The 16,459-nt window shown below is 39.7% G+C and overlaps 2 protein-coding genes across 2 annotated transcripts in view; both read right to left on the reverse strand.

Moving 5' to 3' along the window:
- Nucleotides 1-510: 510 nt before the first annotated feature.
- Nucleotides 511-4,924, reverse strand: LOC135088908 (putative uncharacterized protein DDB_G0294196). The gene is made up of 9 exons (XM_063983970.1): nt 3,490-4,924; nt 3,294-3,368; nt 3,088-3,169; nt 2,894-2,967; nt 2,730-2,798; nt 2,547-2,612; nt 2,326-2,426; nt 2,152-2,244; nt 511-2,045 (listed from the first exon to the last, which is right to left on the reverse strand). Exons 2-7 carry the CDS (start codon nt 3,299-3,301, stop codon nt 2,330-2,332), a joined length of 396 nt encoding a protein of 131 aa, XP_063840040.1. The 5' UTR covers nt 3,302-3,368; nt 3,490-4,924; the 3' UTR covers nt 511-2,045; nt 2,152-2,244; nt 2,326-2,329.
- Nucleotides 4,925-11,239: 6,315 nt separating this feature from the next.
- The window catches only part of LOC135089178 (hemolymph clottable protein-like), a 159,018-nt gene continuing 153,798 nt past the window's right edge, over nt 11,240-16,459 (reverse strand). The window contains exons 36-37 of the mRNA XM_063984490.1: nt 15,402-15,529; nt 11,240-11,607 (exon numbers count right to left, since the gene is read on the reverse strand). Coding sequence (XP_063840560.1) covers nt 11,488-11,607; nt 15,402-15,529 — 248 coding nt within the window. The 3' untranslated portion in view covers nt 11,240-11,487. The remainder of the gene's footprint in view (nt 11,608-15,401; nt 15,530-16,459) is intronic.

Raw genomic sequence — 16,459 nt, forward strand, 5'->3', positions numbered from 1 at the left:
TAACAAAAAGACATTCTACTCTGTAGTTTACAACCTAAACGGGTTCAGGTTTAGCGGTTCAAACTACAAGGAGGTGAACATTCATCAGTTTATCTCTTCAATCAAGTCGGCCGTGGTGTGCGGAGACTACTACTCAGCCTTCGGCGACAAGAGCAAGGATGAGCAGGCGGCGTTCAACGTTATGGACGACGACGATGAAGAGGTCGAAGGGGAGGTTATTAAAAAGGGCAAGAAGCGTGAACTAGACATGTTTTTGTCTCTTTCTGCCAAAGATTTGCTTCTTGAAGAAGACTGCGAAATAGAGGAGGAGATGAAAGAGGAAAGAATGAAGAGAAAGAGAGAAGACGAGGAGGATGAAACTAAAGAGGTACCTTTGAAATCTCAGAGAACGTCTACTGACACGATTGCAACAACAAAAGTAGCGGCATCGCCGGACTCTAGAAGGGATTGTAATGATGACGAATTTGACTTTTCTGCTTAGTTTTGTTAATAAAAGTCGATTAAATGTATGCATTTGTTTAATTTTTCCTTTCAATTTAAATTTTCAATAATATAAGTATGAATCCACTGAGATTGCTAGCATTCTGATTGTCGTTGTAGAATTTGAATTCCATGGGTTCTAATGAACTTTTGTAGATTTTAGCCTGTCAAGGGTTAGTTAATACAACACTTTGGTGTCGCTACTGCGCCTACATTACAATACGATGGCGCAATGAGTTATTTATAGAATCGGTAGTGTCATCTATAGCAATACGTTTCTTGTTCTCGGCGGGTTTCCACCCATATTCTCTCATCCCTGACTCGCTCTCCTTCGTCAGATAGATGCTTCCACTACTCCCCAATGTGTCCTCCATGCATTCCGCTCCCCCCTTCTCCCAGAGTGGGGCTATGCCAACCGTGCTGCCAGCCGCCCTAATCCCGCGACCTTCACTGATTATCTGCCTCTCGACACCCATAAAATAAATATTCCGGTACTTCTCAGACCATTTTTTTTTTTTCACCGTACTTACCTCACGGTTTGAGTAACCACATCCTCAGATGTCTATACCTGTTTCATTACACACACATCGTTTAGTGTGAGAAGTCCAGGGGCGTGGCTGGACGTGTTAAACACACGAAAACTTACCATGGGTCCGTTTCTTATGTTATAAAGGTCACTGCTCGACAGAATCATAGACACTTAGGAACACTTGTCTCTTAAGGCACCGCTGTATTATCGGGCTACACAGTAAAGATGAACGAGGGGAGAGAATAGTGATGCATCGCCCAGCACACACAGGCCACCCTTACGTCTTTCTCTCTATGTCTGTCTGTCTATTCATTCTCCTCACTGACACGGGCACCTGTCACTCCTACAAACTCAGGCACAGTCTTTGGGCACACTGCCGTACTACTACTACTACTACTACTACTCCCCTTTCACCGTCGTCGCTATCTCTTGCCCACCCACTGCCGTCCCGCCTTCTCTCTCTTTATCCCTAAGCTAAGCCACGTGTCAGTGAGCCACAGCCAAGGCCAAGGCAACACATTGGAGCGGCGTACTCCTTCCCTTCCCGCCAGCCTTGACTTCATGCGCCCCCCCCCTCTTATATCGTTCCGTATACAATAAGCCACTTCTCTTGCAAAAGCAGCGCATTGTCCTACAGAAATCTGTAGCACAGTGACAAACATTGGAGGAGGGCTCCTCACTGCCCTTGATCGCTTCCGCGGCAGCTATTTTTCAGATGGATACTGTCCGTTCTCTGTTCACCGTCTCGATATCTATCACATTCCTTCGGCGGTAGATTTCAAATTGATTGCGAGAGAGTAATGGCCTTATACAACCGTATTCTGTTGCTACACTGTATAGCTTGTGTCCCTTTTTTTTCTTCGATGGCCACAATTACTCCAACAAAATTTTGCATGCTCATCTTCCTCGGCCGATCTATCTGAGGAATCGTGACGTTGACACAGTCGTTGATCTCGGGATGTAAGGAAGAGGAGAAAGTAGGCCTAATCATCTTAGATGCTTGTTGTTCGATCCCATCTCTCACTCGCTGTCTAATCTATAAAAAAATAAAAAGAAAAAGTAAGATTAACTTATGAATAAATAAATTATTATCCTGAGGAATAAAAACTCATTATAGATATAATCATAATACCTCTACATACCTTCATAAAATTTTCCAAATGTTGTTCATTTACAGTTGCATTTGCGTGTTCTTCCTCATCCTCTACCAATTCTCCATCTCCGGAAATTCCGACCTGTCGGAAAAGGTAAATCAAATTATTTTTTTTCGAAGCAAAGTAGACATATGGTGATATGATCATTTATGAATAATTCACCTCTTCATTGTATAACCGCTGCTGATCTTCCTCTTCTGTTCCCCCTCCTCCTCTTGCTGCTGCTGATGTACTCCCTCTCTGTCTTTTTCCCTGGTCCCCATCTATGAAAAAGAAATTGTAACGTTATGTTCACTTGTATAAATTGCTAAGCCGAATAATGATGACTCAACTTCATTTACAAAACAAAGCAGTTCATGAGCAAAGGTGTACGAGAAACAAACCTGTTCATCCCATGGTGGTTGCTGCTGCTGTTGTATCCCGTCTCCGTCTTTTTCCCTGGACCCCATCTATGAAAAAGAAATTGTAACGTTTTGTTCACTTCTGTAAATTACCAAGCTGAATAATGACTCAGCTTAATCTATGAAACAAAGCAATTCATGAGCAAAGATGTACGAGAAACAAACCTGTTCATCCCATGATGGTTGCTGCTGCTGCTCTTGTACCAAGTCTCCGTCTTTTTCCGTGGATCCCATCTATAAAAAAGAAATTGTAACGCTTTGTTCACTTTTGTAGTATAAAGAACTATGAAACAAAGCAATTCATGAGCAAAGATGTACGAGAAACAAACCTGTTCATCCCATGATGTTGTTGTTGTTGTTGTTGTTGTTGTACCCCGTCTCCGTCTTTTTCCCTGGGACCCATCTATGAAAAAGATATTATAAGATTTTGTTCACTTCTGTTAAATTGCCAAGCCGAATAATATATAAAGGACCCATCTATGAAACAAAGCAATTCATGAGCAAAGATGTACGAGAAACAAACCTGTTCATCCCATGATGGTTGTTGTTGCTGCTGCTGTTGCTGCTGTTGTACCCCCCGCTCCGTCTTTTTCCCTGGGACCCATCTATGAAAAAGAAATTGTAACGTTTTGTTCACGTCTGTAAATTGCCAAGCCGAATAAGGTTTAAAGGGCTTACTTTATTTATGAAACAAAGCAATTCGTGAGCAAAGATGTACGAAAAACAAACCTGTTCATCCCATGATGGTTTCTGTTGCTGCTGCTGCTGTTCTATCCCCGCTCCGTCTTCTTCCTCAATCTCCATCTATGAAAAAAATGTAATATTTTGTTCACTTCTGTAAACCGCCTAGCTGAATAACGTGTAAAGGACTCACTTCATCTATGAAACAAAGCAATTCATGAGCAAAGATGTACGAGAAACAAACCTGTTTATCCCATGGTTGTTGTTCTTGTTGTTGCTGTTGTTGTTGCTGTTCAGTCCCTTCGTAGTCAGTCTCCTGGAAAAAAATAGTTTGGGTTACTTGTGTAAAACAATCAACCTACCAAAATTCTCTAATCTGTCAAACTGAATTTCATAATTAAGATAAAAAACACAATTTCTTACCCGTTCTGTGATTTTCATAGGTGATGCGTGCTTCTGCCCGAACATTGCTTCGTAGGGAGACATTCCATTTAGTCTATGGTTGACAGTATTTTTGGTCCATTGCACCTGCTTGAGTAAGTCCATCCAGTTGTAAGTGTTCTTCTCCCGCATCAATCCCCATAACATCATTTTTATGTCGCTGTTGGCCTTTTCCACAGATCCCTGGCTCTGAGGATGTCTGGGGGATACCCTGATAAGCTCTGTCTCAAGCCAAAATGTATGCATCATTGTTGTTAGTGGGGTTCCAACGAACTCGTTGGCGTTATCTCTTTGAAGAATTTTTGGCGCCCCTATGAGAGTAAATATATCATAGAGATGGTGTGAAACTTCAGAGGTTTGCTTTGAATGCAAAGCCTTTAATACGCTAAATTTTGTAAAATGATCTTGATAATGTAATATGAAGCAGTAATTATCTGTGGTCTTGCAAGATCGTATGTCTATTAAATCCACTTCCCCCTTTCGTTGTAGCCACTACTCGTGATTGGTCTTACTACTCTCTTATTTTTCTTGATCGACCTCTTCTCCTCGCATGTTACACAATAGGATAAAAACAGGGCAACTTGTTCCCGGGTCACGTTGGCAACGGTCTTTTTAATCTAACAATAAGTTATTTTTTGTCCTCCGTGGCAGACATTGACGTAGGCGTCGTAAATAACATCAAACATCTCTGTTTCAGATATATATATCGTATATATGGGTCTATGGAATTTTTCCTGATAAGAATCTCTTTATCTTCCACAATTCTTGCAACGTCGTACCTATTTAACACAGCATAATCAGGAGGATACTTTTATCTGTCACCCTTCTTTGCCGCGATGACGCGTCTTATATAATGTTTTAACTTCCTTGAAGTGAAAAAGAAACACCCGTTGGAATAAATAACATTATAAAACTTTTTCCGCTGAGAGTCTCTTCGATCCATTACAGTATTAATAAGATCGGTCGGTGTTTAAACCAACTGAAATCCGCACGCACTTAAAAAAAACAGCAACAGCGCACACAACAGCAGCAGCAGCGGCAGTAGCGGCAGTGCACACAACAGCAGCAGCGGCGGCACCCAACTATCTGCTCCAACTAACGCCCTTTTTTATACACCCCGAACGCCCCAGACAAACACACGCATGCGCACACCCCACCAACCCTCTAAAATTGGCCATTAACGTTACTGGTTGTCCACTAACGTTAATGGGCAAGTTATTCCAAGTGGGCAGTTTCGTTTGTCCATTATGATTAATAAGCAAAATGACCTCGCCCATTAACGTTAATGTGCAATTATCCTTATTGAGCACAATATATATATATATATATATATATATATATATATATATATATATATATATATATATATATATATATATATATATATATATATATATATATATATATATATATATATATATATATATGCAGAGGAGGCAGTAGACACCTGCCGAAACGATAATTACTCCCAGTGAGGTCTAAAGCACTGTTCAGGGGGTGCTGTGAACTTATCATTAAACCCAGCTGTGACCTCACTGAACGTTTCCCTTTGTGTCTCACAACACAAGGGGGCAGTCACAGCCTGCCCTCTAAAGACAACTCTCTTCCTCCACACGAAACTACAAGCACCTAATAACACACACACCCTTCACTCAGAAATTTTAAACTCATGGCGACTCCTACACCAGCCTCGGAGTCCCCATCTGGGGAGGGGACCATAAATGTCCCCAGGTCGGACTGCCTTTCCGTCGACAACCTTAAGTGTCTTGACACCCCCCCTCAACTTTTTCTTCATTAACTCCTGCAACATTCGCACTCTAAGATCTCATTTTCAATCTGTAGAACACCACCTCTCCTCTTCTAAACCTCATCTTCTTTTCCTCACTGAAACTCAGGTGTGTGAGGCAACTGACAGTAGCCCCTTTTCTGTTCCCTCCTACTTTCTCTATCCTCATTTTCGATCCAAAGCTGGATGCTGCGTTTATGTGCGCAATGACTTAACCTGCTCTCGTGCCCACGCTCTTGAATCTTCCGAGTTTTCCACCATCTGGCTACGACAACAGAGTCATTCTCATACTAAATTTATCTGTGCTGTATACCTCTCTCCTAACTCCTCTAACTATAAGAAATTCTTTGACTACTTAACTTCCAAAGTGGAGCACATTCTGACCCTCTTCCCTCTTGCAGAGACTTCAATGTTCACCACCAGCTTTGGCTTTCCTCTCCCTTCACTGACCATCCTGGTGAACTAGCCTACAACTTTGCTATCCTCCATGACCTAGAGCAATTGGTGCAACACCCTACTCGTATTCCTGACCATCTTGGAGATACGCCTAACATTCTTGAACTTTTCCTGACCTCTAATCCTTCTGCTTATGCTGTCACCCTTTCTTCTCCGTTGGGCTCCTCCGATCACAATCTCATATCTTTATCTTGTGCTATCACTCCAATCCCTCCTCAGGATTCCCCTAAGCGAAGGTGCCTCTGGCATTTTGCCTCTGCTAATTGGGGGGACCTGAGGAGGTATTTTGCTGATTTTCCTTGGAATGACTACTGCTTCTGTGTCAGAGACCCGTCTTTGTGTGCTGAGCGCATAACAGAGGTGATAGTGTCTGGCATGGAGGCGTACATTCCTCACTCTTTTTCTCGTCCTAAACCTTCTAAACCTTGGTTTAACACAGCTTGTTCTCGTGCTATACATGATAGAGAGGTGGCCCACAAAAGGTACTTAAGCCTTCCATCACCAGAATCTCATGCACTTTATATTTCTGCCCGGAACCATGCCAAGTCTGTTCTCCAACTAGCCAAAAACTCCTTCATTAACAGAAAATGTCAAAACCTTTCAAGATCTAACTCCCCTCGTGATTTCTGGCATCTAGGCAAAAATATCTCCAATAACTTTGCTTCTTCTTCTTTCCCTCCTCTCCTTCAACCAGATGGAACCACTGCTATCACATCTATTTCTAAAGCTGAAATCTTTGCTCAAACCTTTGCTAAAAACTCTTCCTTGGACGATTGTGGGCTTGTTCCTCCCTCTCCTCCACCCTCTGACTACTTCATGCCACGTATTAAAATTCTTCGCAATGATGTTTTCCATGCCCTCGCTGGCCTAAACCCTCGGAAGGCTTATGGACCTGATTGGGTCCCTCCTATTGTTCTCCGAAACTGTGCCTCCGTGCTTGCACCTTGCCTAGTCAAACTCTTTCAGCTCTGTCTGTCAGCATCTACCTTTCCTTCTTGGTGGAAGTTTGCCTACATTCAACATGTTCCTAAAAAGGGTGACCGCTCTAATCCCTCAAACTACCGTCCTATTGCTTTAATTTCCTGCTTATCTAAAGTTTTTGAATCTATCCTCAACAGGAAGATTCGTAAACATCTATCACTTCACAACCTTCTATCTGATCACCAGTATGGGTTCTGTCAAGGCCGCTCTACTGGTGATCTTCTGGCTTTCCTTACTGAGTCTTGGTCATCCTGTTTTAGAGACTTTGCTGAAACTTTTGCTGTTGCCTTGGAGATATCAAAAGCCTTTGATAGAGTCTAGCACAAAGCTTTGATTTCCAAACTACCCTCCTACGGTTTCTATCCTTCTCTCCGTAACTTCATCTCAAGTTTCCTTTCTGACCGTTCTATTGCTGCTGTGGTAGACGGTCACTGTTCTTCTCCTAAATCTATTAACAGTGGTGTTCCTCAGGGTTCTGTCCTGTCACCCACTCTCTTCTTATTATTCATTAATGATCTTCTAAACCAAACTTCTTGTCCTATCCACTCCTATGCTGATGATACCACCCTGCACTTTTTCACGTCTTTTCATAGACGTCCAACCCTTCAGGAGGTAAACATATCACGCAGGGAAGCCACAGAACGCCTGACTTCTGATCTTTCTAAAATTTCTGATTGGGGCAGAGCAAACTTGGTATTGTTCAATGCCTCAAAAACTCAATTCTTCCATCTATCAACTCGACACAACCTTCCAGACAACTATCCCCTCTTCTTCAACGACACTCAACTGTCCCCCTCTTCTACACTGAACATCCTCGGTCTGTCCTTTACTTATAATCTGAACTGGAAACTTCACATCTCATCTCTAGCTAAAACAGCTTCTATGAAGTTAGGTGTTCTGAGACGTCTCCGCCAGTTTTTCTCACCCCCCCAGCTGCTAACTCTGTACAAGGGCCTTATCCGTCCATATATGGTGTATGCTTCACATGTCTGGGGGGGTTCCACTCATACTGCTCTTCTAGACAGGGTGGAATCAAAAGCTTTTCGTCTCATCAACTCCTCTCCTCTAACTGACTGTCTTCAGCCCCTCTCTCACCGCCGCAATCTTGCATATCTAGCTGTCTTCTACCGCTATTTTCATGCCAACTGCTCTTCTGATCTTGCTAACTGCATGCCTCCCCTCCTTCCGCGGCCTCGATGCACAAGACTTTCTTCTTTCTCTCACCCCTATTCTGTCCACCTCTCTAACGCAAGAGTTAACCAGTATTCTCAATCATTCATCCCTTTCTCTGGTAAACTCTGGAACTCCCTACCTGCTTCTGTATTTCCACCTTCCTATGACTTGAATTCCTTCAAGAGGGAGGTTTCAAGACACTTATCCACTAATTTTTGACTACTGCTTTGACCCTTTTTTGGGACTGGCATTTCAGTGGGCATTTTTTTTATTAGATTTTTGTTGCCCTTGGCCAGTATCCTTCCTACATAAAAAAAAAATCATATATATATATATATATATATATATATATATATATATATATATATATATATATATATATATATATATATATATATATATATATATATATATATATATATATATATATATATATATATATATATATATATATATATATATATATATATATATATATATATGTTGTGCTCAATAAGGATAATTGCACATTAACGTTAATGGGCGAGGTCATTTTGCTTATTAATCATAATGGACAAACGAAACATATATATATATATATATATATATATATATATATATATATATATATATATATATATATATATATATATATATATATATATATATATATAGTCAAACTCTTTTGGCTCTGTCTGTTAACATCTACCTTTCCTTCTTGTTGGAAGTTTGCCTACATTTAACCTGTTCCTAAAAAGGATGACCGTTCTAATCCCTCAAACTACCGTCCTATTGCTTTAATTTCCTGCCTATCTAAAGTTTTTTAATCTATCCTTAACAGGAAGATTCTTAAACATCTATCACTTCACAACCTTCTATCTGATTGCCAGTATGGATTACGTCAAGCCCGCTCTACTGCTGATCTGGTTTTCCTTACTGAGTCTTGGTCATCCTCTTTTAGAGATTTTGGTGAAACTGTTGCTGGTGCCTTGGACATATCAAAAGCTTTTGATAGTCTGGCACAAAGCTTTGATTTCCAAACTACCATCCTACGGCTTCTCTCCTTCTCTCTGTAACTTCATCTCAAGTTTCCTTTCTGACCGTTCTATTGCTGCTGTGGTAGACGGTGACTGTTCTTCTCCTAAATCTATTAACAGTGGTGTTCCTCAGTGTTCTGTCCTGTCACCCGCTTTCTTCTTATTATTCATCAATGACCTTCTAAACCAAACTTCTTGTCCTATTTATTCCTATGCTGATGATACCACCCTGCACTTTTCCAAGACATTTTATAGACATCCAGCAATTCAGGAAGTCAATATTTCACGCAGGGAAACCACAGAACGCCTGACTTCTGATCTCTCTAAAATTTCTGATTGGGGCAGAGTAAACTTGGTATTGTTCAATGCCTCAAAAACTCAATTCCTCTATCTATCAACTCGACACAACCTTCCAGACAACTATCCCTTCTTCTTCAGTAACACTCAACTGTCCCCCTCTTCTACACTGAACATCTTCGGTCTGTCCTTTACTTATAATCTCAACTGGAAACTTCACATTTCATCTCCAGCTAAAACAGTTTCTATGAAGTTAGGTGTTCTGAGACGTCTCCGCCAGTTTTCCTTCTCTCCCCCCCGTCCGGCTGCTAACTCTGTACAAGGGCCTTATCTGTCCATGTATGGAGTATGCTTCACATGTCTGGGGGATTTCCAGTCATACCGCTCTTGTGGACAGGGTGGAATCAAAAGCTTTTCGTCTCATCAACTCCTCTTCTCTAACTGACTGTCTTCAGCCTCTCTCTCATCGCCGCATTATTGCATCTCTAGCTGTCTTTTACCGCTATTTTCATGCTAACTGCTCTTCTGATCTTGCTAACTGCATACCTCTCCTCTTCCCGCGGCCTCGCTGCACAAGACTTCTTTTTCTCACTCCTATCCTCTCCACCTCTCTAATGCAAGAGTTAACCAGTATTCTCAATCATTCATCCCTTTCTCTGGTAAACTCTGGAACTCCCTGCCTGGATCTGTATTTCCACCTTCCTATGAGTTGAATTCCTTCAAGAGGGAGGTTTCAAGACAGTTATCCTTCAATTTTTGACTACCGCTATGGACTCTTTTCTGGGACTGGAATCTCAGTGGGCTTTTTTTTTTCTTTTATTGGATTTTTGTTGCCCTTGGCAACATTAAAACAAACCGATACAACTACCGATGTGAATACATAGTCATCCTTTAACCTGTTTACCAGGCCTATCGTGAAATATTTAAAGGCAAGGTCACCGTGCACCCACCAGCAGATACTCGTGAGATAAAACGAAGAAGTGACGAAAACGAGTGTGAATAATGTGGTTATATAAGTATGTTAGTGAGTATGTACGAGTACGCCCGAAAACAAACCTTAACAAGTCAGAAACAGTGATTACTTAACTAGCAGTTACGTTAACATACAAATGACATACCAGTTCATAAGTTACCCTCATAGACAGGCTCCCAATATATGTCACAAGCATGGGTAGAAGTTGGTTGACTAGGGGTGTGTTGTACCCTTTCTTGTAGCATAAGATAGTGAAATGAGTATGAAATAAAACTTACAATCATTATTAAATGAGCAATAAAGGAAACCAAAGGTGACGAAACATATACCAATTAATAAGTACACAGTACCTTAACCCTCTCATCAAGATACACCATTGAACTCTTCATATTTCTATTTTCTCTCTTTTCTATTATTTAAACTCTTTCAAAATTAGAATATCTTGCCATCTACGGAACTAACTTGGCCTGAGTCTTCGAAATATCCGTTTTACTCTCCATGGAACTGCAACTTAGCGTTCTCTCCTTCCCCTTTCCACTATATATTTTTTCTTTACTCTTAGCCTGCTTTATTCAAACATTAAAATAATAATAATAATGATATTAATAATAATAATAATAATAATAATAATGATAATAATAATAATAATAATAATAATAATAATAATAATAATAATAATAATAATAATAATAATAATAATAATGAAATAGAAAAATAAATAAAAAAATATTTGGTAAATAATAAGACAAGTAGCAATAATGGCAACTAAATAAAACAAATTATATAAGAAAAAAAGTAAAATTATGTAAAACTAACAACCAATGTATAGAATTCAAATGTTTACAAGGATTGGTTAAATTACACGCAAGTATATATTATATTATACATTTTATTAAAATTTCACTGACGAACAGTGTAGTAAGCATCTGTGAATGCAATTAAATTGTAAAGTGAAGGGAAAAGGAAGACAGAAAAAAAAAAAAAAGACAGGTGAGTGCTTCCTTGGAGTGCTTTGAAAACTACAGACGGAATTCAGCCGCACTAAGTTAAGAATAACGTCAGGGATACAGAAAACAGTGGCGGGTAAAGCAACAAATAAATCATCTTCGGCTCTCTTGATTACAAACTGGAGCAGGCAGTGGAATAAACAATCGGGGAGACGGTGCTGGAGCACATAAAGTTTTCACCATATTGCACATTTTCTTCCCTAAGAGATGGCATCCGGCAACTGTATCCAAGCTGCAATAAAAGAAAGTGATAATGATAAATAAAACAAGTAAGTTTAAAAGTAATTAAATAGAAAAATAAGTAAAAAAAAAGTACATAAGATGATATTTTATCCTGTAAAAATTCATGTATGTTAGCTAGGACACTGCGAGAAGACAATAGCAGTACTGATACCACACGTAAGTTGAAGAGGTGCTAAGCTTGCATACACTGATATGTTTAATTGGATATTGTCAAAAGAATCTTTTGGAAGAAAATGTGTGTGTGTGTGTGTGTGTGTGTGTGTTCGCACGTTAAGTACATGCAAAATTTAGTAGTGATAATATCAAAACTAGCGTAGATTGTGGAATATACAGTCACGGACAAAAAAGTTGGTCGGGTTGATCACCAGCCGGCCATTGTGTCCTTACTTGATACCATCCATTTGACGGTAAAGATAAAATGCTCCGCAGATATTGACTACTTTCCTGCACCGCTCGCTCATCACTTGCTACAAATATCATGTGACATTTTCTACTACGAGTTGAGTTCGTAATGGGTTGAGTTGCCGGTGGTAGCTCTTTAATTAAGGACGTGGTATACACTTCTACAACTCCCTGGAGAAGCACATTCTAAAATCGTCTCTCGTGATATTTATTGCTGTACAGTACCCATAGCTCTAAAACATTAATCTTGAGCTTTTATACTAACAGTATTCACGTGATCCAGTGATGCATATTCTACAGAACAGATATTATAAAATAAATATTCGCAGCTAAACTCTCAGTGTTTTCACATTTATTTCTGGTCTCTTGTTACATACGTAGGTATTTAATTAAAAAAAAAATAAATAAAACATATTGCGACGGTTCCAATTAGGGCGTTTGCAATGGCTGGAAAACTGCCAGATTCACCAGCCGATTTAATTTTACACAAAAAAAAAAAAAAAAACTATGCTGGAAAAAAAAATTCTTTACGTCATTTGTGTGTTATCAAACCAACTAATATAATGTTAGGAACATTTTAAGCCACCATCATCAAGTAGAGAACAAGAAATATGCCAAAACGAGCTAAATACTACGCACATTATCTCGGGTTCGGAATGTATTGTCATCTTGGGATGAATGCTGTTTTTTTCCTCTTTATGTAAAAAAGTATTGTTTATTCATTTAAGTTATATAATTAACATACAACTTTATAAATTTTGGCATGTGTTAAAGAAACAACCATGTTTTGATGTGAAGTCTTAGCAAGACATTGGTGAAGATTGTGTATTAACATCATGTCTACAAGCATCTTCCCTCTGTTGCCGCCTCTTTGTTTACATCGTTTTTCCCAACGTCTTCTCTAAATTGTCGCTTTCTTCTTTGGAAATATTCTTCCATACGAAAATTGATAAAACTTCGCTCTGACTTCTGAAACGGTGCGTGGGTGTTACTCCCAACCTTATGACAAAGGAAATTAAAAAGGAAAACTTTCAACTATTTGGTGGTGTGACGGCTTGAACAGTGCCCGGAGCTTTCCACCGGTATCTCGGTTTTAAGAAATTGGCTGCGTGTCATAAATCCGCTTTAAATAAACACCAAAGAAAACTCTTAAGGCATTTGCTGAAAAGTACTTGGAATGACTATTAAAAAAAATGGCACAGTGTCCTTTGGAGTGGCAAGTTATTGTTCGTAGTGAGTGACATGAAGGGAAAGATGTGGGTGAAGAAGGGTAAAGCAAAGTGAAACTTTACTCCCTCCTCAGGCCCTGTTGAGGCCTGCCATCCAGGAGGGTGTGAATAACACTACTCGGCTGGAGGATATAATGCTTTGTTGGACAATGGGTTGGATTTGTTACTGTGGGTGGTATGTTCAGCAAGGTGTTATACCTCAACCTTTTAAGTGTATGTCCTTTGTCATAATTGTTTCTGCCTAGAAGGTGGCTATCGATTCTTTCCCAGCTGGCTGAGTGATTTGGCAATTGTTATTGTAATATTCCCTTGCCTGTTGGAAAGTGAAGCAAGCTGCCAATCTTTTTCATGTAACCTAGTGCTATGCCTGTCTGTGTAAAGGGTCCAAGAGTCAAAAGAGGACCTTGTAACCCGTATTATGCCCTGCACTAAGTCACGTAGGTAGTGACTTGGGTGGAGCTATGATCTGACTATTTTGAAATGAGCATTTATGTGTTGTCCTTTCTGGGAATTTTTATTAAGCTCTGCACTAAGTCATGTAGATAGTGACTTGGGTGGAGATATGATCTGACCATTTTGAATTAAGCGTTTAGGTGTTGTTTTTTTTTTTTTTTCCTGGGAATTCCCTGGCTTGCGGCGCTGCTAAACCTTGTACTGGGCCAACTATCAGATTAGAGTCTACGTGTCGACAATAACCTCGCTCCCCACACACCACCTTTCTCTCTCTCTCTCTCTCTCTCTCTCTCTCTCTCTCTCTCTCTCTCTGCATATGCAATCTACATTTCATGCATTTTTTTTTCTGTCAGAGATCTATACTTGCTTATGAATCATTAGAGCTGGAGAAAAATCTGCCTGTCAGTCAGTCAAACTGTCCTCCCTCTCCCCTCTCTCTCTCTCTCTCTCTCTCTCTCTCTCTCTCTCTCTCTCTCTCTCTCTCTCTCTCTCTCTCTCTCTCTCTCTCTCCATTATGAATTTCGTTTAAATGTGATAGTTTTCCTTTTAGATATGATATTTCCCTTAAACTATGATGTTATATTTTTATTTTTTAGTTACGACTTTTTTTTTTTTTTCCACACCACCATTGAGGTTGGCACGTTGGTGGCCTTCTCTGTTCGGGCAACGGCTCTTGAAGAACATAAGAACATAAGAAATAAGGGAAGCTGCAAGAAGCGACCAGGCTTACACGTGGCAGTCCCTGTATGAAACACACCTACCTATTTCCATCTGCTATCCCCATCCATAAACTTGTCTAATCTTCTCATAAAGCTCTCTAGTGTCCTAGCACTAACTACATGATTGACTGAAGGGTCAAGTAATAACCCCCTATTAGTCTTTTCTTCCAAAAAATACCTATTTACTGGGTAAGTAAGCTCTTTTCTTGGTTGTGGAGGTGACAAGAACAAGCGGGAGGGCTAGCTTCCATCCTGGCAGGTGGTGCAAGAGGAAGTGACCATGGATAAACATGGTCACTCTGACCGTGTGACCTCACTCGGTCACCCATAAAGACGTGACAACGCCTCGAGGAAACGTTGCCAAGTATTGTGGTGTTTGCAAAAAATAAGTAAATAAATAAATAAATAAATAAATAAATAAATAAATAAAATATATAAAATAAACAAAATAGATAAATAAATAATAATAATAATAATGCAGGCATCATTGAAAACATACATTACACTAACTTGCCTTTTTCTTAGATCATCATGGTGTATATATATACTACAACACCATTTAATTTTGAGATAGGAAGTACTTGACATGAGGTGTGTCTTAGTATAAGTATGGCAGAGCCGCAAGCCAGGGAATCCCCCCAGAAAGGACATTGCCTAAATACTCAATTCAGAATGGTTAGACCATAGCCCGGTTTGAGGCAGCTGTAAGAGGGGCAGGAATATGTGGTCATAACACCATGGCATTAAAAAGATTTGATCATAGAATGACTTTTTTTCCATTTATGTGACTATCCTCATGGGACAGTCTCTACTCTCTGTACTATAGTGATTCTCTCTCTCTCTCTCTCTCTCTCTCTCTCTCTCTCTCTCTCTCTCTCTCTCTCTCTCTCTCTCTCTCTCTCTCTCTCTCTCTCTCTCTCTCTCTCTCATATTAACCTTATCATCGTAAATCTTGCTCTCCTGAAATTTTGGGTACTTACTTGTTTTGTTGAGATACTGCCCTGGTGGCAACCCGCCTGACACGCTGGATGAGGAACCTTCGACTTGCAGGAAAGTCCATTAATTATTTGGCGCTCTTCGTACTTCCAATCCGTGCAGTTTTTCATCACTTTAAGAGATGCAAAACAAATATGAATTAGTATAGTCAATATTATCACAAACGATTCATTATACTGTGAGTACACATATTCATTTCCAAAGATTTCTAATCTCATTTATATCTTTTGTTTGTCTTTCAGTTATATATATTAAATGTGGTAGTCTTCTCTCAACCTTTTCTTATTCTTTCTTTTTATTTTAAGATTTAGTTCTTCCTTCTCTCTCTGGTTAAAGGTATTTTACACACAATATATGGCAATTTTTTTTTACAGATTTACCCCTCCCCCAGCATGTTTTTTTTTTTTCTTAGTGGTTAAATATGTATGCGATAGTAATAATTGTTTCCTTAAATACTACTGTCTTCACAAAAAGTTAATCTAATGAGGAAATTAGATAAGAAATGTGTACAAAAATAGTAACTTCATTAACTTCTGTAACATTCGCGGTCTAAGATCTAATTTTCAATCTGTAGAACACCACCTCTCCTCTTCTAAACCTCATCTTCTTTTCCTCACTGAAACTCAGGTGTCTGAGGCAACTGACAGTAGCCCCTTTTCTGTTCCCTCCTACTTTCTCTATCCTCATTTTCGATCCAAAGCTGGATGCTGCGTTTATGTGCGCAATGACTTAACCTGCTCTCGTGCCCACGCTCTTGAATCTTCCGAGTTTTCCACCATCTGGCTACGACAACAGAGTCATTCTCATACTAAATTTATCTGTGCTGTATACCTCTCTCCTAACTCCTCTGACTATAAGAAATTCTTTGACTACTTAACTTCCAAAGTGGAGCACATTCTGACCCTCTTCCCTTTTGCAGAGATCTCCATTCTTGGAGACTTCAATGTTCACCACCAGCTTTGGCTTTCCTCTCCCCTCACTGACCATCCTGGTGAACTAGCCTACAACTTTGCTATCCTCCATGACCTAGAGCAATTGGTGC

Source organism: Scylla paramamosain, chromosome 32 (genome assembly GCF_035594125.1).
Source record: "Scylla paramamosain isolate STU-SP2022 chromosome 32, ASM3559412v1, whole genome shotgun sequence".
Taxonomy (NCBI): Eukaryota; Metazoa; Arthropoda; class Malacostraca; order Decapoda; family Portunidae; genus Scylla; species Scylla paramamosain.

What these genes read in the sequence shown, in the direction of transcription:
- LOC135088908 (XM_063983970.1), bottom strand. An exon ending in CAACATCATGGGATGAACAG is followed by an intron (nt 2,799 to 2,893) that starts GTTTGTTTCTCG and finishes TCTTTTTTATAG; the next exon opens with ATGGGATCCACGGAAAAAGA. An exon ending in AACCATCATGGGATGAACAG is followed by an intron (nt 2,613 to 2,729) that starts GTTTGTTTCTCG and finishes TCTTTTTCATAG; the next exon opens with ATGGGGTCCAGGGAAAAAGA.